Source organism: Acipenser ruthenus, chromosome 5 (genome assembly GCF_902713425.1).
Source record: "Acipenser ruthenus chromosome 5, fAciRut3.2 maternal haplotype, whole genome shotgun sequence".
Lineage (NCBI taxonomy): Eukaryota > Metazoa > Chordata > Actinopteri > Acipenseriformes > Acipenseridae > Acipenser > Acipenser ruthenus.
The window spans coordinates 20,555,036-20,579,082 of record NC_081193.1 but is presented as its reverse complement, the minus strand read 5'-3'; the positions used below and the strand labels follow the sequence as shown (position 1 = coordinate 20,579,082).

Here is a 24,047-nt window from a genome sequence, read left to right as displayed (position 1 = left end):
ACAGAGATCATTTTTTTCTTTTACTTTTATAGTGTCCTGGAAAATGTATATACAAACAAGAGAGACAAAAGGACAATGGAATTGAGTAAAAGAAAAAAAAACACCATGGACATCAAGAAGTAATTGCACCTCACAAATAGTACAAGCTTTAATAAACATATAACATCAAGGAAAACATTTAGTAAAAAATAAATGGATATCCATTCTCTCAGAAAAAATAGAATTACACTTATTTTACATATTCTTAGTCAATGTGTCAATGAGACCAATATATTGACTGTATTAAATGTACAATAATATACAAATTAAACTACATATTCTGATTCTTTGTAGTATTTTATGCCTCGGGGGGGGGGGGGGCAGGGATATATTTTGAAGCACGATACAGTATGACCCATGAGCTGCATTCCCATGGATGTATTATTGACTTGAAAAATGACATTTCTTGAAAACAGGTGATTGACAATATACCCTTTATAGAAAATACAAATTTGGCAGATGTCTATAGCTCTTCACTGTAGCATTGTAGCCTTGGAATGAACATTCTCTCAAAAGGAGAAACAGTGTGAGATCTGACACTCATCCTTTGGACAAGATTGACAGCTCAATAGCTCAGCAAATACTGTGTCAAGCATATCCAGCACCCCCCACCCCACCCCGTTAGCGGTGTCACTGACAAACACCATGGAAGGATTCTAGAACTACAGAATCCCAAGATTACAATATATCACTGCTGATGTGATGTTCAGCTTCTACTTCACATTTCTGTACTTTACAATTTGGGTCCATGAAAACGTTAGCTAGAGAATATATGCCCCTTTGTATTTACAAACTGATATAAAGTATACAGTATTTTACAGCATAATGAAAAAAGAAAAGTAATTGATGAACTGATAACTTAGTATTTTAATAATTGTGAGTTATCAGTTTATCAATATTTTTAAAATTAATTTATAGTAATCTGTGAGTATTCTGTTAGATTCTGATTCTTCTTGGATATAGAGCAGTTTGCTGTTTTTAAATTCTCTATATGTATGTATTATACAAAGACAATTTGATACATACCATCCATATATATATATATATATATATCGCTAGACGTGGTACATTTGAATACATACATTGTTATTAGTATCCTTCATTTAAATAATTTCATAATAATAGAAAAATGCTTCAAAAAGCGAATTAAACAAAAGTCATGGTTTAGTTTAGTATAACTGTTTTTTTGACATGAATCTCAATTGAAAGTTTATTGTTTTTCAGAAGTGGAAATCAGTATGATGTGTTTGCAAGGAGTTGTACTGTAGATGTACTGTACCACAACTCAGTGGGGGATTGTAAAATATTGCCACTCTCTCTGGCCGTTTATAGGTAAGAACAGTTCTTTAAAATTAATATATACCTCCAGATATGAATACATGACATAACAAATACTTTTTAAAATATGTTTATACTGGGGAGGTCCTTAAAAATATACCTCCATGAAATCAAATACTGTATACATCTACAGTAATACACTGTTCCAAACAAGTAAGGGAAATTAAGATATATGTATAGTGTATACTGACTGTCTCTGAATTGTTTGATTGCTCCTGAATATTCTGAAAGCAGACACAGTCAAGGTGAGATAAGACTAGTGCTTTCCAATGCCTGGTGTAAACAGTTAAAAAAATAAATAAAAAAACAGGAAACCTAGGAATCTTAGCTATGAACAATCCCCAGGCAGGATTATGCAGCATTTCAACAGGACATATTAATAACACCTGTTGGTTTACCAAAAGTGAGGGCAGGTCACATCTACCGACATCACAATACAGCAGTTAATGAACAAACAAAAAAAAAACACAGCAACAAATGCAGTCAGTCATAGAATAACATGTCCAAGTCAAGGCATGTTTACATGCATCAAAGACACTCCAGTTTTCCTTATAGCATGATAACAGAATCCTCTGAAGACTGGTCTGCATATGGTATATCACAGGCTATTCCATTGCTGGTATGCTGGGAGTCCCCGTTAAGCAGTAACGGCATTTTCGCATCTCCTGAAAAGATAGCCGGCTCCTCAGATCCAATAACAAAAACGTAGCTTTCATCTCTGTCTGTGGATTTGTGGATTTCTACCGTCACGATAGACCTGTCTGCCCCAGCTGCCTGTGAGCAGGGCTCCAGAATGTGTTGGGAGTCTGTGTCCACATCTGTCCAGTGTTCCAGCCCCTCGCTCTCCTCGGGCAGGCTGGTGTTGATGTAGATGATGTCCTCCTTGCTGGACACCTCGGGTAACCTCTCTGCCAGCTTCTCGAGTCGCATCCTGACCTCCAGGAATCCAGGCCGGTCTGCAGGATCGCTTCTCCAGCAGTAGTACATAATATCATACCTAGGGAGGAGATAGAAAGGGGATTTTTAATTAATAAAAAGTTACATTTACTTATTTTATATAATAATAATAATAATAATAATAATAATAATAATAATAATAATAATAATATCACAGACAATGCATTCTCCGTTTACATTCTTTCCCAGGTTTCAGATTTTAAATTTCCATAAACATCACCTTCACCACCTTTTTGGATTTAAGCAAGGTTTTTGGCTAGATTAAGTAATACAAAATATTGTTGTGCTACACTTGTGCGTCCCAGCACTGTAAGGGCTCTTCTGCGTGTGGTAATGGCTGCAGCGAAGATTAGAAGTGTATGAAAACTAGGTTACTGTATAAAGCTGAAAGTCAATACACATACACGTTGTACACTAATGTGTACAACAAATGCACATAATACAATACAATAATTGAAAACAATAAACGAAACCAGGTACGGAATCTTTTTTTTTTTCATGTCTTGTGTATTGAGACACTCACAGCTCATCCAGGCAATCTGCAGGCTGTTTTAGCCGGTGCCCTTGAAGGAGGTAGTCGTAGATTTCGTGATTTTGAACACCTGGATAAGGAGTCATGCCTCGTGTAGCTATTTCCCACATTGTAATGCCAAAAGCCCACTGCAAACATTCAAAAACAAAATAATTATATTTAATTAAAAAGGCCTGTGCATTAAAGTGCACAAACAAACACATTAATAAACTTTCTCTGCATATATATTTTTTAAATATATTATAACAGGTACAATAAAAGAAGGTAAAATGTATGTAACATGAGGAAATCCAGTAGTCTGCAATGTATGCAAATTTATGTTATGTGATTCATTGGACTAGACTATATAAGCAGCATGAGAGTGTAGTGCAACTATTTAGAAACAATAATGGGAATGCAGAAGGATTTCAGTGACTTTCCAAGGGGTTGACAGTGAGTGTCTGTACAGCTAGCTTGCAGTCGCTAGATTGACCAACATGTTCATATAATACAGTGTATTTACATATACACACAATGTGTTAGGACTGTTTGAATGGCACGACTAATATATTACGATACACACAAAGTTATATATATTAAATAATTGATACCACGTCACTCTTGGTAGTGAAGACTCGGTCTGCCAGACTCTCGATGGCAATCCATTTGACAGGCATCTTTGCTATCCTTCCTTGTCTGTAATAATCTCCACTGTAAATCTTCTTTGATAATCCAAAGTCTGCTACACAGACAGTCATATCATTGCGTAGCCTGGAACATAACGTAAGATCAGTGAGACTAATTAAAATACCACAGGAGCTCCCCCCACCCCCTCCCCCAGGGGTTCTTCCATTGAAATCACTATAAAATTGATTTCTCAGCAGCACTGAAGATATTTCCGCTGATAAAGACCAACATTGCCAATACATGGCAAAACCCAATTTAGCAAAACTGAATCCTGGATTAAATAAAAATAAAATGTCATTATGTTAAAACACAGCAATGCTAAAAAAAACTAATTGGCAATGACTAAATTAAAAACACAGCAATGCTGGTGAAATCCCATGATATTCTGTGCTGTTGCGAGAATCAAAACATGGATCAGACACTATTATTGTCAATGGCACGCACTTACATGCAGTTCCTCGCTGCTAAATCCCGGTGAAGGAAATTCTTGCTGCTGAGGTATTCCATTCCCAATGCAATGTCTATCATAAACCTCAACAGGGTCTGCAGTGGCAAGAACTGAAAGAAAATGGAAAAGGCATTAATCTTTTACAATAAATGTTTATGGAGCTTTCCACAAATAGAAATACGTTATTTAATGAGTCTTAGTACTGTACAATTTACAGACAAAATACATGGTTTCAATAGAATTTTGTTTAAATGATTGTTTACTAAATCTCACGGATGTATTTCACACAGAAATGTAATCTTCCAAATAATAATACATAGAACATAATATATAACATATTATATAGAGAAATGTAAATACAATTAAAATCTTACTTGTGGGCTTTCATTGAGTCTGGAGTGAAGCAGAAAGCTATGCAGATCTCCATATTTCATAAATGGCAAAATTACCATGGGCTTGGGGAAATTCTCCCTGGAACTAATTTCTAAGCACACACCTACAGTGCAAAAAACAAAAACAAAAAAATAGTCAAATTACCATATAATACAATGAGTACCATGTCTGTATATCATGTTATGTTACAAGAAAACAGTGATCTAACCATACACTTACCTCAAATATAATGGGTAGATAGACTTCACTGCCTAGTTTCAAGTGTATATGTCATACTTTAAGACTTGTACAATAATCACATGCTAGTCCCCTACCTAGAAGTTTGATGACGTTGGGGTGACAGAAGTCCTTCATGCATGCTGCTTCACTAAGGAATTCTTCAATCTCTCTCTGAGAGAAGTTATCCACTGAAACAAAAGACCAGAAATTCCACACAAAATTATCCTGTGGGGATATAAATTCTTATGGAACTGATAATTGAACAGGGTCACAAACAATGTTTTTATTGAATTAATAAAAACAACAGTGTCTCATGAATGTTACAGGCATTGAAAATCATTCTTAAGCTTTGTGAAAAAGGCTGTATCTGTTCAGACAGATTCATCTCAAAGCAGTTGACCTGCTGCCATGACCAGTCACAAACATTTCACATAGGCCTGGCTTCTGTTGCAACAGTAGTGAACCTGGGCTGAAAGTGAACTGGCTGCCCAAAGCTAAAAGGGGATGACAGTTGTGCTGGACTGGTAAAAATATATGGTCTAGCTGAAAGGAAAAAAGCAATGCTTACATTTCATGGTTTTCACTGCAACTTTCTGACTGCTTCCATCTGCCTGCTTCAGGTGGCCTTCCATCACTGAACCAAACTCTCCTGTTAACAGAGGTGAATTATGCAGAGCTGTAATCTAATTGAATTCTCTATTGTTTTGCCAGCCTATTTGTGGTTTGCAGCTCACATCCAAAGGGGATTAGAGGACAGCAGCTGCAGCACACAATCAGGAACAGTCTCGACACAAAGCAGAATGCACTCTTACCTTCTCCAAGTATTTTGCCAATCGAAAGCAACTTCTTGTCAGTCATTACATCGAGTAGTTTGGTCTGCAGGCCTTTACTTATTCCCAAATTGCTTACTGGAGAAAAAAATGATTCAATCTATTTAACCATTAACTAAATACCAGGTTTTTATATCATATGAGAAAGAAATCTTTCTATTAGCTATATCTTACTAATGACTAAATAACATTCTGACTAAATAATTCATCTAAAAAAATGCATTGTTAGATCTTTTTTAAATAATTATATAATGCCCATTTGGCTTATAAAATGTATGCAAATAAAATATGTATCCTGTAAAAGTAATAATGACAGCACATTGTAGAATTCAGTACCACGAAAAAAGTAAGTCACTATGACCTACATCCACTACACGTGTAATCCCATATCAGAAATTGGACACGTATGTACGAAATATAAACAAACACATACATGTAACTTCAATCGGTTTCCTGTTGAAGGTGTTATTGGCTCTGTACTGTACAGTAGGTAGCATTTCCTCACCCCCACTGAAAGCATGCCTGTCAAGATAACCAGATATAGTCACATAAAACCATTGACAAATAACTTGTTTAAAAAAACCCCCCCAAAAAAACCACCCAAAAACAGCAAAACAACGAAGCATAGATACTATGCAGACTAATGTTAAAGCCTCATCTTAGGATCAGTTCCAAATTAAATTTATACACAAATAAATCTGTTATCTGGTGTTGTGTTTTAATTACCTGACATAGTAAGATTACCAGAACTCTTCATAAAGTTACTTTATCAGTAATCTTGAATATTGTTGTGACGCAGACTGCCAAGCTTGAACTAATTGTTTCCAGAAAAAAAAAATATTTTTAAAGTTCAGCTGAATAAACTTTGTGCTCCGATTAGATCACTGCAGCTGCAGGTGCTTCACTGTAATTCTAGAAAAAGCCTTGGCTTTATTAACAGCACGTCTGAACTGCAGCAGTTACTTTAACACTTCGTTATACTCATCCACTTGGCAATAACAACCCCTACTGAGGAAACGGTCTGTCTTTAGAGACCTGTATTAAACTACATCAGAAGCCGGATGAGGGAATTCCCAACAACATGAGTTGTGTGCTTGTGAGAGGGCACGGCTGAGGGGTATACTTGATGCCAGTAAAACGGTAGCAAACAGAACTTCAGGTTAAACACTTGGGAGCACATGTCTAAATAACGTTTAAATAAAAAAAAATAAAAAAAACAGCAGTATAACCCACAAAGAAAATTACCCTCAATTGACAGGCAAATAAATAATAACAAAATCAGGTTGACATAAACAACAGTTAGCAGTTCACTGATAACAAACAGCCAACATTTAGGAGCTCCTTCTCATCCCTGACTAGGCAGAGGCTTCCCATTAATCTCCCTGCCTATTCATTGCCTGCCCATTCACAGTCCTAAATTTACCTTACAATCCTAGCATTCTCATGCAGGAAAGCTGAGGCGCAGGAAAGGCAAGAAACCTTGTAAGTGCAGGTTTCTGTGCAGGGTTCCACTACTCTGTCACAGTGCTGCTGTTTTACAGTTTCTGGGGGTCTCTAAGGGGTTAAAGGGTTAAAGGATGTCCTTGGGATGTGCTTGGTTATTTGGTGCCAATGCTCAACAAAATAAGGCAGCTGAACTTACCCAAACCGGGTCTCCATTACTCTTTTCCTGACTGTCACAAATATGCACACGAGCAGTGTCATTACAATGACGAAGCACAAGGTCCCCAAGACAATGTAGAAAGAATCCGGGCTTCGGGTCACAGGGGTAGAGGACGGAGCAAATATTATACCTGAATTGTAGAAGATTGATACAATGAATATGGCATGTTAGTAATAGCTGGCATACATGTACTACAGTACATCAAAAAATAATGTCAACATTTCTTTCTATTGTGTCAAACAAAACAAGCATGAAATACACTGGGTAGTTCGGATGTTAATGTTAAACTAGTAACAAACTTAAAAATAGTGCCAGCCCACAAGCAGCACCAAAGCCAATGTGAGGCTCCCTCTGGATACCCAAGTGAAGAGTGACTTTGCACAGTCAGAACATGAACCTGCACTCTCCTGGCTGTATGGCTCACCCTGCACACCACGCAGTTGTGCCTTTACCAGGGGAGACCTTGGGGAACCCTAAACTAACAAAATAATATCTATTATATTTATAGCATAAATGTTATGTATGACACACCGTGACAGAGACAGAATGATTCTTGGTGATAAATCTCTCTCCCGACCTGTGAGGGCGCTGTGTAAAGGGAACAGAATGCCTTGGACTGGGTGGCCTGACAATTAATTCCCAGGGTTAGGTGGAAGTTGGCTATCTAGAAAGGGTGCACAGAGTCCCAGAGGGAAAGCGATGTGGCAACCGCGGATTGGAGGAGAAACAGCTGCACTCGCTCACCAAGGGGGCGTGACTGAACGTACAAACTTGGCTAGGTGATCTGTTCCTTTGTTTATGGTTAAGAGAACCGCTGAAGGACGAGTATAAAATAACCGTTTGTGTTTTGTTTGTTTGTATCGTCTAATTGTACTGCTTGTTATTTATTAGACGGCTAACACGATCCGGAGCTGTCGCTAAAGGCCAGCACAAACCCGGACAACACTGCACCATTGTTCACGGATTAAAATTGTATTTCACCACGAGCACTACAGCACTCACTTTGGACTTGTGACCATGTCTGTGTTTTGTGTGTGTATTTAACGATGTCTATTATTTCGGGACTACAACCCATTGTTTATTGAACTGTGCAATACACATCGTTGTGTATTGCCAGCCCCTCCATTTCTTTACTGTTGTCATCAGACTTTGGATTATAAATAAACTACCATTTTACCAGTACTTTGTTGTTTGTCATTGTCTTGAGCACTACATCACCTCTACACCTGCACACTGCAAACCACTTTGCCACACACACACAAAAGCTAAATTGTGATTTGGAAAAAAAGTGACAATTTAGCTGAGGAACATGGTACCATCATCATCATCATCAATGGCCTCCCACTTCTATTTGCCTCTCAGTGTTTGATTTCGGAGCCGCTATTTATTAATGAACCAGGCTGTGCACTGGATTATCACTTTAATAGATTCCTTGTGATGAACATACCAGTTCCAGGTACAAACACCCCTACTGCTTTACTCAGAAGACCTCTTCCAGCTTTGGTGACGGCTGCCACTTGAACTCTGTAGGTCACGTTGGAAGCCTGTAACTTGTGTAAGGGGATTCGAGCTATGTTCTCAAGTTCCTTGAAGATCATCTAAAAGAAAAAAGAAAACCAAAACAGGAAAATAAAGCATTCTCTAGAGTCTACTGCAATAAGGTGCAGTCTATTTTAGGGTTTCATCAGGAGAAACTTAATTTTGATTACCAAATTCAAGAAACAAATACTGTATATAATATAATATACCGCAGCACTATATATGCGGTGGTCTATTCTAAATCATCTGCTACAGCCATTCAATTAATTCAAATTGCGCCATTTTTGCATGGCTATGAAAACCCTAACCCTTTTTCATTTAATGTCAAAAGCTAAATGTATAGTGAAATATTTTGTTTGTTTTAGTCATTTGAAGAAAGAAGGCAGAAAGAGGAAGGTAAAAATGTCAGCACCAAGTCTGCGTGCCATGAGGGAGAGCATGTGATACAGAACTAACCGTTGTGTAACACCACCTGGTCATCAGTGCCTGACCAAGAGATAAAAAGTGATTTGGAGACAGACAGGAAGGAAAGAAAGGGATGTAGTATTGAGCAAGCCTTCTAAGTAGTCTTTGTGACGAGTGCTGTAAAAGGCTGGCACCTGTTACACCAATTTGAGACATCCTATACTATGACATTTTTATAAAATGCATTCTCAAATGGAAATGCTGAAAAGCTGAGAGTCATCACTGAGCATAATTTTAACAGAAGTACTATTTACCCCCCCCCCCCCCCAAAACAAAGAGTCTCCTGGAAGCCGCAATAATAGTAAAGTATTTCATCTTAGATTTTGAAATGTCACGTTTTTCAATTGTCAGTTTTTTGTTATGTATATGGAAAACTACAAAGCAGTATGTATTTCAATATGTTAATGAAACATTATTCAGCATGTGACATTTTTGGTCATAGCTGTACAGTCAAGTTCTTTTAAGTGACCTACAAAAATGAGCTAATCACCATATGCACATTCCCCCAGATATTCTGTTATTCCAATGTACGTTAGTCACAGGTGCATTTAACAATTTATAAGGTTAAGGATTAGGAGTGGTGCCATGTTCATCAGGCCCATTGTTTTTTTTTCCATTCCGACGCATATGAGTCAGCTGAGCTTGTCTAAAAATTGTCATGATGGGGTCAGCTTCCGCAAAAGGAAATGTACCACTAGGGAGGAAACCGGACAACATTCTCCTGTATCACAGTCATTGCCTGAGGGGGTAGCCCAAGCCTTTGGCATATGAAAAATGAAAATATCGGGCCTTTATTGTTGTGCATGACTTCGACATAATTCAGTTGTTTTAGATCAGCACGTATTCCACCAGCTACTGACTAATTGTGTGAACCTGAGCAAGTCACTTAACCTCCTTGTGCTTTGTCTTTCGGGTGAGACGTAATTGTAAGTGACTCTGCAGCTGATGGATATTTCACACACCTTAGTCTATGTAAGTCGCTTGGGTAAAGGTGTCTGCTAAATAAACTAATAATAATAATAATAATAATAATAATAATAATAATAATAATAATAATAATAATGTCAAAAAGGCAGACAGACAGGCAGGCAAAAACACACAAAATTACATTTAGTCAGCACAGTAGGCCTGCAGGATAACATTTCAATGAAGGGCCCACTTCACAGCTAGCCTCTGAAATGACCTGAACATAAAGGCTGCCATTCTACTGAAAAACAACACAAACCGAAAGTGTAAATTCCACCAGGCTTTCTGTGTCAGACAAAAACAAGTGCGCAACATGAAACGGCATCCGTGATCCCTAGAACAAAAGCTTTATAAAAACTGCTAATCTAAGCACAAGCCAGTTTTTGGATACTACCAACCTAGTTTTTATCAGGGTCTGAGGGGAACTTTTGTACCAGAAAGAGAAAAGGATATGTTTCTCTGCTGCTGCTCTGGTAGTGAAATTACACAATGTTAAAATATCTTAACATGTAAAGCATAAATATTCTTATTTATACATATTCAATTATTTTCAGAATAGTACTGTAACAGATTAATGTGAAAATGTATCAATACAACATTATAAAGTTTAGTAATCATAATAATTTGACATAAGTTCAACATATTGTGTTTTTTGTTTGTTTTTTAAACCCTACAACCCCAAGCTAACGACGCACTCTAGCGGAAGACATACTAACCAACGACTAACCAAATGATGACAGCTCTAACCAAAACGTTTTTGTCAACTTGACTTATTTTTAACTTATATTTTTATGGAGTGTTTTGAAGTAGTGGATAAACTAGGTCGCCCACATCAGAATTTGAAAAACACCATTAGTTTGGACACGTGTATATAAAGTTTACCCTGGCATTTTTGCCATTTTACTATGTATTTCCCATGGTTATACTATGCATTTATCATAGTTTATTCTGGTTTGCTATGCTTTTGCTATGGTAAACTTTTATAAGGACTGCTATCCTGTATTACAGTACACCCTCGCTATAATGGCCTTCATTATAACAAACTTTCAGCTATAACGAACCTGGACCCCAAATAAAAAAAAGCAAAAAAAGATAATATAAACATACACTGTCAACAACCTGGTCTGTACACACGGGATGCCACCTCCACAGTGAAGTAAACTATTTTGTCTTAATAAAAAGCACACGCTGTGCAACTACCTCCAAAACTAAAATCATTTCATGTTGCAACAAAGCTGGAAACTATATTGATCGTTTGAAAAAAGCAGTAATGCAGGCATATCTCTGTCGTGACTACAGGTTGTCAAAAAGCACTCTGTTTTTTGGCTTGTTCAGCAACCGTGTGGCGAAGCAACAACAAAAACAACATTTGAACTATTCATGTCAGACACTTCATGTCGGGTTGATTTGGGATAAAAGCTCAGTTTGGGATTCTTGCATGTTGGATTAAGATTTGGTGCACTTTGAAATGATTCATGTCAGATTTGAATAAAAAAAATCAGCTTCAATTCGTGATTTTTGCTTTTTGTACTGCGTTTTAATTCTTTAACGAATAGGATAAAGCAAAGGCAGAATACTGCATACATGAGACAAACAGATAGGCTACATGTAATTCTACTTTTATTTACAAGATCATCGCATTAATTTACTCCAACAGTTTATCGTTCATTTTGATTGTCCTTTCGCTATAATGAACCCCACAATATAACGAACAAAAGGCTTGGACCCCAACAGGTTTGTTATAGTGAGGGTGTACTGTATTATAAAGTCCAATATTAGACTAGACAAGGTCCTGTTTCCTTGACAAACCAATGCTTGCTGATTTTGTTTTTAAAATCAAATAGTATTTCAAATAACTTTATTTTCAAATAATTTATAAGCTGATTTATTAAAAACAGAAATGCTTCTGCTCCTGTCTTACCAAAAATGTAACTAACATGAAACTGAATGGGGACTGCATACTGAATGGGATACATTTTACTTGATGATCCAGGTGATCATCAGCAATACCGCAGCCTCAGCTGCCAAGGAAATATGAGAATTACCAGTTGTTACCAATGGCATTACCAATGGTACACCTCATTCATGTGCTGGTCGAGATTGTTCTTCCCTGAACATCGCACAAGCACTGGCACCCTATTGCAGATCACTATGATCCATTCCAAATTTTAGCTACGAGTTACAATAGACGCTGTATGTGGATAACACAAGCCCAAGCGTGTCTAATTAGGCTTTCAGTAAAAGCTCTTCATTTCTTCTTTCTTATTTACATCCCTGCCCTGGGAATCCAATTTACAGGGACATCTGTGCAAAGGTGGCCATCTTGGTCCCAAACTGTACCTCTAGAAGAGAGCCAAGATGGCTGCCAGCCACAAACCACACACTCACATGCAGGAGTGTCTGCTCTACCACAGCCTTGCATATACACCGCAATATACAGACCCTAACTATAAAATACAGCCTCCATATTCCTGGAGGGTGAAAGTCCAATACCGTATACAGTAAGTAATTATAAAGTGATAATTTTTAATTGTTATCCGAAATGTGGGAGCTGGTGGGTGGAGTATGTAAACCCTAATGACACAACAGGGTGTTAGCTGCTACTAAGAAGTAGACACTTACTCCCCTACACCTCAAGTTCTAGTTTTCTAAACAGCTGAAATAACATTGAGAATGACCAATATTTACTAGTATGCCAATCATACGGCTGAAACAGTGGCTCAAATCCCGTACAAAGCAGACTGCTGACTCCGAAAGCAAACAACTGGAGACATTTGTTCCCAGAACTTACATAGGGCTTACAGAAGCAACCACTGGTCACACTTGTTGAAATAAAAAGTAGGAAGTTCAACTATGACACTGCATGTGGGGAACACGGGAGTCAGCAATTCTAATTTCCACACTTGCAACACTGAAGATAGCCATAGAGAAGGACAGCAGTCACAAGATAGAAATTCTCAGAGGTACAGTCTACTGAAAAATCAAACAACAACAACTTTTCCAATAAGGTAGGTGTCATGTGTATGCAAAAGAGGAGCTGTGAACTCATCCCCCACATCTTGAGCAAGGGTCTGAAGGTGGTAAAAATGCCCATTTGGATGATCTTTGACCTCATTTTATCCCATGTAGTGGTTGACCTTGACATATTGCAATAAAAAAAAAAACAATTAAATGTCGTAACAGATCGCAGAACCCCCATTGTCCATTTGAGCTGAAATGACTCAGAGGTGAAGCATACTAGACAGTAAATACAGTGCTTCATAATAGAAGGGACATTCATGTGTACAGACACTCAAACACACACAATTTTAATAAGCTTTATTGATACAAGGGCTGCATTAGTATCCTTGGTGATCTCTCCTCATATTAATGAATGGAGGGTGAACAATAGGGCAGGTATGGAGGGCAAACCCTTTCCCAACAACTGTAACATCGGATGTATGCATATCACCATCACCTACCACTTCAACTGATACCTGTTTTTCATTATTAAAGGGGTGTTAGGCATTAATATAATCAAGAATTTGGACATTTATTTTCTCAATGTACACAATTCAGAATATTGCTTAATTATATGGAACCATGTAGACTGTAATATTTTAAACATAAGCACCTAGTGCAGTATAACAGCAAGACCCCGCACTGACTGGAATAAAGGGTATTTTAGTTGATTTCTTGGGTGCATTAAAGCAGAGATGGCGTGATGTGTGTTGGTACAGTACTTACATGGTGGTCACGTCCCTCCTCACCGATAAGCACTTCATATTCACTCAGAACGCCATTCATCTGCTCCTCTGCAGGGCTCTCCCATTTCACTACCAGACTGGACCCGTTAAGAGCAACTGAAACACTCCCCGGGGCTGCAGAAGGGACTATAAAACATGTTATGGCACGTTACAGATATATATAAAGAAACAATATTAGGAAATTAGCTCTATTTGTTCTATTTGAAATGTCAAGAATTAAAAAAAAAAAAAAAAAATCTTCTCACACACGCCCTTTTGATAATATCTGATATGTAATGAAAAGGGAGTTAAAGTACTACAATAAGTAGCAAGGATTTGGTGACAGACTTTAAAAGTGGTGCCAAGAAGGGTAAGGCCAATGGCATAAAAACGGCATCAGCATTTAATGGGATAACCAGACAAAAACACTTCTGCATTTAATGTTTACTGCCATTGTGGTTTAGGAATGTCATTAGAACAGCAAATATGAACCGAAAATGGTCTTAAGGCTTTTACAATGTAACCATGATTGAATTTGATCTAGACAATTAGTGAAAAGTTTTGCAGTGAGGATAAAGCCCATATCTCAAAGCGTCTTTATTATCTGGAAAACAAGAAGTTCCCATTATGGAAATGTATTGCTGTATTTGCATTTTATTAAGGTTTGCTGGGTAAAATGATGCAGAAATCTGTGTAAATGCAACCTCTGACTAATAACTTGCAGTATTTAGCAGCAATATGATGGTAAACATTCTCCAAAAATGAGACAATCAAAATGTACCAGGCATTCAAATTTCACCTACAGAAACATGATCAGTTATGTACAATAGAAACTAAAAGGTTGGGCCCCTTGGGAATAAGAAGGAAACTGTGAGCCACCACACCTTGAAGAGGCATGCTCTAAGCACATTGTGTTATTTCCTTTTCGGTTCTAGGAATGCTTTATGCAGAGCAATATCAGTTAAACAAACCATTTAGAACCACAGGAAATGCCAAAGTAGCCCAAAGAGAAAGGTAAAAGATACCCCAATCATTCTTTTTTCATCCTCCCCCACCAATACAAGTTGTACCCATCAGTATTACTGATATTAAACAAACTTGAAAAATTAAGTAGATCAGCATTCCTACCTCCTTCAGTGGTATTAGTTTGTATCCAGTAGCTGGGCCCAGACCATCCAATTTCATTCATACAGGATATGCTTATGTTGTATGATGTCATAGCTTTCAGCAGAGTGATCTCATTTTGATAAGGTGGCACTGTGACGTTGAAACGCCTAAGGGAACTGGCATTGTTGGCTTTGCCCATGGCAGTCTGTATTACCTAGAACATGAATAGCATTGACAGGGTTTAAACTCTTTTTATTATTTTAGTTGAAATTTTAAAGTGTAATTATTGTACAGTGTCCACTGTTATATTTTAAATAGCAGGAGAACAATAATTTAACCACTCCTTCCTGTAACCAAGTGATTTTGCTAGATTTATACTGTTAAATTGTTGTGTTTCTCTCACTTTCTGCTTATTTGTCAATAAACTAAGCCAAACTAAAATACAAAATACAACTGGAAAAACAACACCAAGTACAATAATCCTATTTGCAAGGTAATACGATTGAAAATTGCACTGTGGATATTGCTGGGTGGGATACAGTCAACTACACAAATCGAGATGCTTTATCTGAAAACTGTTTCACTTCCATGTAATCATTTTAAATTACATCTGAACTGTTTGATAGAACTGTGCACAGCAGCAGAGCCTACTGCCTATTTAAGTGAAATACAAAGCTTCATATTGTCCTATCTCAGTAGCTAAGCAGGGCTGGGCCTGGTTAATAATTCTCAAACTGAACACAGTAGGGATTCAAGGAAATGCATGCACATGGATTAGGGAGTGGTTAACATGTAGAAAACAGAAAGTACTGATTAGAGGAGAAACCTCAAAATGGAGCGAGGTAACCAGTGGTGTACCACAGGGATCAGTATTAGGTCCTCTGCTATTCCTAATCTACATTCATGATTTAGATTCTGGTATAGTAAGCAAACTTGTTAAATTTGCAGACGACACAAAAATAGGAGGAGTGGCAAACACTATTGCAGCAGCAAAGGTCATTCAAAATGATCTAGACACCATTCAGAACTGAGCAGACACATGGCAAATGACATTTAATAGAGAAAAGTGTAAAGTATTGCACGCAGGCAATAAAAATGTGCATTATAAATATCATATGGGAGATGATGAAATTGAAGAAGGAATCTATGAAAAAGACCTAGGAGTTTATGTTGACTCAGAAATGTCTTCATCTAGACAATGTGGGGAAGCTATAAAAAAAAAGGCCAATAAGATGCTCGGATATATTATGAAAAGTGTTGAATTTAAATCAAGGGAAGTAATGTTAAAACTTTACAATGCATTAGTAAGACCTCACCTAGAATATTGTGTTCAAAAAGGATATTGCTGCTCTAGAAAGTGTGTAAAGAAGAGAGACCAGAATTATCCCGGGTTTAAAAGGCATGTCGTATGCAGACAGGTTAAAAAAATTGAATCTATTCAGTCTTGAACAAAGAAGACTATGCGGTGATCTGACTCAAGCATTAAAAATTCTAAAAGGTATTGACAATGTCGACCCAGGGGACTTTTTTCGACCTGAAAAAAGAAACAAGGACCAGGGGTCGCAAATGGAGATTAGATAAAGGGGCATTCAGAACAGAAAATAGGAGGCACTTTTTTACACAGAGAATTGTGAAGGTCTGGAACCAACTCCCCAGTAATGTTGTTGAAGCTGACACCCTGGGATCCTTCAAGAAGCTGCTTGATGAGATTCTGGGATCAATAAGCTACTAACAACCAAACAAGCAAGATGGGCCGAATGGCCTCCTCTCGTTTGTAAACTTTCTTATGTTCTTATGTTCTTAATACATGGATGGGCGACCTCCACAGAAAATGAGTGAAGATAGAGGCTAACTAGGGAGTCACTCATCGCTCTGAACCGGAGCTCAAACAACTCCAGCATGGTGCTAGTAAAGGGGTGCTATGCTATGCTGGAGGAGGAACTGTCCGGTCCACTCTGTGGATATTAAAGATGCCACTGGCATTCTTCCATGAAACACAGCAGAAGTGTCATAGATCCATTCCAATACAGGTCAATATAATCCCTGGAGACAGAGGCAGGACATGTGAGATGCTAGATCCAGTGGATCTACTTCGCTAAAATAACTTCTATAAGAAGAATAAGAACGTTATTAAACCGAGCTGGAGGAAAAAGGAAGATCTCTTCTTTTAATTACTAATGCAAAGACATTTACTTACAGAAATCTGGCAGACTCTGAGAGGAGAGAAACCATCATGCCCGGGAATCCACATCAGAGATATGCTGTGAGCTGATCGGTTAGTAATGTACAGCTCAACCAGTGGGGATGGAGCCTCTGCATTAAATGACATGCTGTTGTTATACATTTTTATAGATCTATCACTGACAAACAGAAGATGATTATTATGTGGATCATATCAAGAGAAACGCTGTTTCACACAAACCTTTAATATTAATGTGAGCTTCATTGGATGTGGAGACTCCCTTGTTATTATGGGCTTCACAACTATACTTCACAGGCTTGTTTATACCTAGAGAGAGAGAGGAAAGATTTTGATCAGATGTTGCAGTTTACACAGAAAGAACAAGCAGAATTACATTTCAATGAGCAGTGACAGTCTCCCTGTGATTATCAGATACTAAGATATTATGAAGTCTATTCCTAAAATAAGAGGACTTTGTGAAAACCAACATCTCTAACTGTGAGTCCTTTTAGTGTATTTGTATATTTAAAATAACAGGTTTGTTCCTACTTAGAATATTTAAGCAGTAAGAACATAAGAAACTTTACAAAAGAGAGGAGGCCATTCAGCCCATCTTGCTCGTTTGGTTGTCAGTAGCTTATTGATCCCAGAATCTCATCAAGCAGCTTCTTGAAGAATCCCAGGGAGTCACCTTCAACATCATTACACAGCTTGTGATTCAAACACAATAATTATTAAAGCAGAGTTACAAACACTTAACAGTATGTAACTTAGCCCATGGAACAGATTTTTATCCTAAACGTTTAACCTACAACCTAGTTAGTTGACATTTGAAAAGAACATTCACTCCCCCCCCCCCCCAACCCCCACTTGCACATGTGATTTCTGCTTTGGGATTATGTAAAAACAAAAAAATGAAGCTAAAAATAAAATAACTGACATACATTTCTCTTTAACAGATGATCCCACATTAAAAAAAACCAGTGTTTTAGGATTGTTTGGCTTGGGTAACATTGACTGCCTGAATTCTGAATTTTACCAGTAGCCTTTGTTGCAGAGAGTTTCAATCTTAGAATGTGGTTTACAACAGAAACTCAAATCTGGCAGCAAATGAAAGTGTTAATATGCTGATAGAAACCCCCCATTGTTCTTTAAGGAAGAACTAAAGTTTCTTTATTAGCCAAATAATTTGCCAGAGCCTCCTGAGCTACTCAGAAAAACTCTCAGAAAATGATTGCTATAGAAGAAATTACAGCCGACTCAGATTTCTTTTTTTTTTTTTTTTTTTGTCATATCAAGGGAGTTTCAGATTAGATACCCCATGTGATGGGACTAAAACAATCTTTTTTTTTTTTTTTTTTTTTTTTATTATTACGAACCAGAAAGGTGAACTTTTGTAGGAACGGGTTACAAAGGCTAGCCATATAATAAACTATTATAAGTTTATATAGGATCATAAAACCAGCAAACAGAATGAAACTCAGTTTAAATCTAAAAGTCATGAGCAAATATAAATGAGTTAAATTTAACCCCTAGACCACAAGAAGCACTTTCTTTTCTTAATTTTAGCTTCTGCCATCAATATGCTGCTTTGCAAATAAGCAATGGGAAAAATTGCTATTCCACTTCTACAAATCACTAGATTTAGTGCTTGCTTTCAAAACCCTTTAAAAAACATTCAAAGTTGCGAACCTGATGAAGTTTTGAAAGCGATGACTCTGCACCTTAAAATCTCCCAGTCTGGGATAAAGGAGGAGAATAGTCACTATAGTCTTCTATCCATTGTGCCTTTCCGACATACCAAAATTGCAAAACCGTTTACTGTGGGGGGGGGGGGGGGGATTAACAAATATTTGGGCAGACAACATTCTGTTATGCATGCAGTTTATATAATTGTGCGCATGACTGATTTACAGGAAAATCCTATTATATTTGCACAGTCCGTTTAACCTAGAACACCATGCACACACTCACGTTTAAGCACCACATTTCCATAAGAGTTTAAACTGATTAAAACTGCCAAGACTCAGTCTGCTCCAAACAGAGGCTGCTCTGATCATTTCAGTTATTTTCAGTGTAAAGTTTGTGACACAAAACCACTGCTAGAGTTACAAAGAAGTACAAAAATCTTTTCACTGCAGTCGAGGATTAGACTAAAACAAATCACAAACAAAAAAGAACAGCATTGTTTTGAACTGTATTTAAAAACTGTTGGGTCACAGCACCTCAAGTGAACTGAATTGAAGTGTGGTGTTCTATGCACGGCACAGGTTGACATCTGGACACAGGACAAGACGTACTGGAATTTTGGCAAATACTTCACTGTGATTGGTTGATTTGTGATTTGTAATATCAAATACAAACTTTCAATGACATTCTCTTCAAAAGTTAAGTCCACAGAATATGAAATTAATTATTTGTATTTTCGGTGCATTAATTCACTGCACAAGATTTTTTCTGAGTTTCCCCTGCTATAGTTTGGGCAGCAGATTCCTTTTTCTGAATGCCCCTCTTCTGGCTATCCAAACCCATCCAGTTCACTGTGGGTGGCACAGACCATGCCAGACTGCTGCTTCCATTCCAATGTGAAGCTCATTTTAGGTTGAACGCAACACACAGTTCCGAGAAAGCAAATTAGTGGATTATAAAGTTCATATTGTTCTCATTGCTTCCTCTGTGCTCTTTAACAGACACAGAATTTATCCGACGTGGGAAGCTCTCATTTGCATGAGGCGGCCTTTCCGTCAATGAAGGTTTGATATCATGATGCAATGACATCAAGAGGAAACTTCATTGTAAAATCTTAAATTCAGGATTAAATGTTATGAATTACTTTATGAGTCGCCACAGTTCTACAATACATGCACTTTAAGTTTTGCAACAGGGAGAAAAGAGTAGCAATGTAGCCCATATAAATGTGTGTATTGTGGTATACTAAGTTTGCTTAACTAAACTTTATATGGACTCTTCATCATACATTAGATGTTTCTAATTCTGCTTTTTCTGAAAGAAAAAAAGTGCAGATGAAGAAAAAGCCGATCAATCAAATACTATAAATCTCTTAAGCCCAATGTTAACAAGCCCACCTCCCTGCTCTGAAAAGACCCTCTTATGGAATGCTCAAGGCCTTGAAGGTTCAATCTGATAGAAACATATTATTATTATAAATAAATAGGCCGTTTTCTGTATTTTTTTTGTTTGTTTACAGATTTTCTTTAACTTGACATTAAGAAAAGCATCAAATGACAGTACTACAAAAAGTTAATACCACAATACAGGTTATTTGTATAAAAAAAAAAAATCAGGGGGAAATAATAATGTCAGGGGCAAAAACATGTCAGTCGTTTAGGAAAACACCTGGATTTTAATAATAATAATAATAATAATAATAATAATAATAATAATAATAATAATAATAATAATAAAGACCTAAGGTGCATCTATTATAGGAGCTCCCAAATTAACCTCATAAGTTATTTATTCTTTTAAAGAAAAAACAGCATACACTTAACACTGTAGAAAATGATTTGTGTTGGGCTCTGAATCACTATAAAACACTAAAGACATTTGTAAAATTCAATGACAAACTGGGCCATACTTTCGATGCATTTATTCCAGTCTTTCTTTTTTAAAGCAGTCAAACACCTGTTAACTAAACTAAAAACCAAACAACAAAGTAATAGAATCCAAGTTCTCATCAGAACTCTCGGGGTGTTTTGTTTCTCGTTCTGTAACATTAACATGACTTTTTCTTCTTTAAAATACAGGAGTTAATTAAAGAATAGAGGAAACGCTTTGAAGCACCAGGGGCTGCACCAGGTTGTTACCCAGCCTTACAAACACAAGTGTGAGTCTGACATTGGTCTGAAAATCAAAATCAGCTTTTACTTCAGAATTGTATTGGGCCTAGGTAAACAGAGTTCCCCGCTGTTTGAGTGCAGTGTAAATACACAGGGTCACAAAACACCAATAAAAGTGGTGCACTTATTGGCCTCAAACTAGACTTGGCAGCCAAATCTTTTGAAGTATGAAGCAAGGCTTCAGTTTCCCTCTCAAATAGAAGTTGGGAAGCAGTCCATCCTATGGTTTCTGGAAGCACAAACTTTGTTTTATTTTATTTTATTTTATTATTTGCACTACAAACACAGAGGAACCACAAGATGTCGATTCACAACGTTTCAGTATAAAATCAGTCAAAAGTAAACTGGCCTACATAAAAAATGCTAGTTTTAGAACTGTTTCAACATAGCAGTTTTCTAATTTGCACTGGAGAAAAAAGCTTAGTAAATGTGTCCCAGTATCTATTACCAATCTTTCACTGGAAGCCTTCTCATTCCTAGTACAGCATTATTAAACCACATTTCCTTTAGACTTTTATGTATTTCTCTTGCCTCAAGTGCATCAAGAATCACATTCTCCCCCCACCCCCAAGAGCTACACATTGGTCCTTTAAATACCACTGTAGTGAATTCTGTCATGGTGGGTTATAGTTATACAGGTCATAGAAGCACCGTGAAGAACCTGCATGTTATAATGAAAACATTGATAAATGCTCTTTGTTAAGTGTTTCACTTTTAAGAGAAAAATAGATTGGTCTGTAATTTATGACACTTTGACTCCTCAGCATTACGCCCTTAATAAACTGATCAGATATAAGGATTCAGTTTTAATTATGGCACCGTTATCCTTATATCAGCTATTAAAAGTATTAGATAACAAAACAAACAGCTAATACAAGGATAACTAGTGGTTTGGGTATGTTATTCAGTATTAAGATGAAAAAATTGCACACAATTATCATAGTTTTTGTTATTTGTAATGTCCAATAGTCGCTGTGTAATATAACAGTGCCATAATTACATTATTGTAACTAACACTTGAAATGTATTTGCTTACGATTGTAAGTCACCCTGGATAAGGGCGTCTGCTAAGAAATAAATAATAATAATAATAATATTGTAATCCTAGAGTATCATACCATCCTCCAGCACATACCCCTTTGGCTTCTATATGTGTGTTTGGCTATGGCAGAGACCTATTTTCCACAGAATATAACTCCTGCCACAGTAATTGTCTAAGCCTCTTAACCAGCAATGTGGTGGGCAGGCAGCTGAATGAAGTCTTTGTCCCCTGCTGTTCCCCCTGGCACACAGCACAGTGCTGTGAGCAAAACAAAGTTCAGGATCCCAAGCTCCCAGCTCCCAGCAAAATCAAGCTCTGCAACCCTCCTCAAAAACCCAGAACAGTTGAGGAAATGAACTGCAAGTTCACACAGCTGGAAAAAGTTACGCGTGTTCGGAAGCTGCATTTATGGTAGGGGGTGGGTCGGGGAGTGTACATTGATTAACCTATTTGCAGATCAAAACCAATTGTATATTGAAATGCTTTGATTTCCTGCTGCTTATAATTACAGTGTGAATATACAGGGATTGAACAAACACAGAAACTCTTCCATCAGTAGACAGCAGATCTGAGAATCTGATAGAGGGATGACAGCAGGCACTTGATTGGACTGCAATTACTGATGCTACCTGAGGAACTTTATGGAGCAATTGTCACGTATCCCCCTAGAAAGAATGTAAGCACCTTGCAGCCTCTGGTCTGCCCGGGGTGGTCATACACTGTACTCGCAGTGTTGTGGAAGGCACTTCTTATCTTTTGGCCAACCTCTACATGTAAAACACTGAAGTAGGTTTTTAGATTTAGGTCAGATTGAAAAAACAGCATTCAGAGTCCCATAATGGGCTACAAAAAGACTTCTTATCTGCAGCATCTTGACCCTTCACAGCATTGTCGGATCCCTCAGGCCTAAACATGTGTTAAAATTTATAGGGCCCTGTCACAAAGACGGCCAGAGTGGGTGGCGTCAGACCAGAAAAGGAATACACAGACAGTGGTTGTGATGAGCCGAGTGCAATGGCTGCACTCAGCGTTTATTAACAAAATAAAAGGTTTCAAACAGCACAAAAACAGGACACGGCACTATAGCCAAAATAAACAGACAGACAAAACGGATTAACACTAAACAAACGGTGCACGGAGAGACAAACAAACACGGTGAGAACAAACACTTTACGTTTACGATTGTACTGATTTAACTCTCCTCTCTCTCTCTCTCCCGTTCTCCACTCTCTGAACACCTAACCCTGACTGACTAAAAATGTGCCTATTTATACTGTTGTGCTGGGATTCAATTACTAATTAATTATTCACTTGAATCCCAGCACGTGAATTAATTCTGTGCAACCCCGTGCTCACATATTACATTTAACCAGCACGTGAAGTGATTTGTGCCCTCCTCGTGCCTACATACAAATCTACACTTTTTAAATATACGTGAAACACAGACCCGTTTATATCCTGTGTACCAATCTATACACCAACATTAACATACGCACGCATACATACATACACAGAACACACAAATGCACACAGGGGCGGGGCACTTTGCCACATATACCCCCCCTTGTGCGCAGCACACATGGCCTCAACGGCCACCTCCCCCCTTAAATACCCAGCAGTCCAGGCCAAAGTCTCGGGCTGGGAAGGGAGGCTTCAGTGGGCCCATGGCTGGAAATGCTGTCAGCTCCCCTGCCGGTAGTGGCACGGCTGACAGCATGCTGGTCCCGTCCTGCAGCGAAAAAGCTGCGGGGGCAGGTGGTCCCCCGACCTCCCCCTTCTTCATAGCCGGCAGCTCCCTCCTGTGGGGCTCCGGCCACAAGAACTCCTGCAGCGAAACTGCTGCTGGGGAAAGTGGTCTCCAGACCTCCTCCCCCTTCTTCGTGGCCGGCAGCTCCCCTTTCTGGGGCTCCGGCCACCGTACTCCCTCCGGAGGTACGGGCAGCAGAGGCAGCTCCTGCTCCTCTGCTCCGGGCGGTGGCGGAGGCAGAGGCAGCTCCAGCTCCTCTGCTCCTGGCGGTGGTGGAGGCAGAGGCAGCTCCAGCTCCTCTGCTCCTGGCGGTGGTGGAGGCAGAGGCA

At 38.1% G+C, this 24,047-nt stretch overlaps 1 protein-coding gene across 1 annotated transcript in view; it reads right to left on the bottom strand.

The window, feature by feature from the left end:
- Positions 1-120: 120 nt before the first annotated feature.
- Positions 121-24,047, bottom strand: part of LOC117402356 (tyrosine-protein kinase Mer) — a 37,027-nt gene continuing 13,100 nt past the window's right edge. The window contains exons 5-19 of the mRNA XM_034003417.3: positions 17,310-17,396; positions 17,085-17,200; positions 14,909-15,101; positions 13,782-13,927; positions 8,533-8,683; positions 7,065-7,215; positions 5,856-5,944; positions 5,405-5,500; positions 5,161-5,241; positions 4,688-4,780; positions 4,355-4,476; positions 3,981-4,090; positions 3,457-3,616; positions 2,858-2,994; positions 121-2,374 (exon numbers count right to left, since the gene is read on the bottom strand). Of these exons, the coding sequence (XP_033859308.3) occupies positions 1,927-2,374; positions 2,858-2,994; positions 3,457-3,616; positions 3,981-4,090; positions 4,355-4,476; positions 4,688-4,780; positions 5,161-5,241; positions 5,405-5,500; positions 5,856-5,944; positions 7,065-7,215; positions 8,533-8,683; positions 13,782-13,927; positions 14,909-15,101; positions 17,085-17,200; positions 17,310-17,396 (2,180 nt within the window). The 3' untranslated portion in view covers positions 121-1,926. The remainder of the gene's footprint in view (positions 2,375-2,857; positions 2,995-3,456; positions 3,617-3,980; positions 4,091-4,354; positions 4,477-4,687; positions 4,781-5,160; positions 5,242-5,404; positions 5,501-5,855; positions 5,945-7,064; positions 7,216-8,532; positions 8,684-13,781; positions 13,928-14,908; positions 15,102-17,084; positions 17,201-17,309; positions 17,397-24,047) is intronic.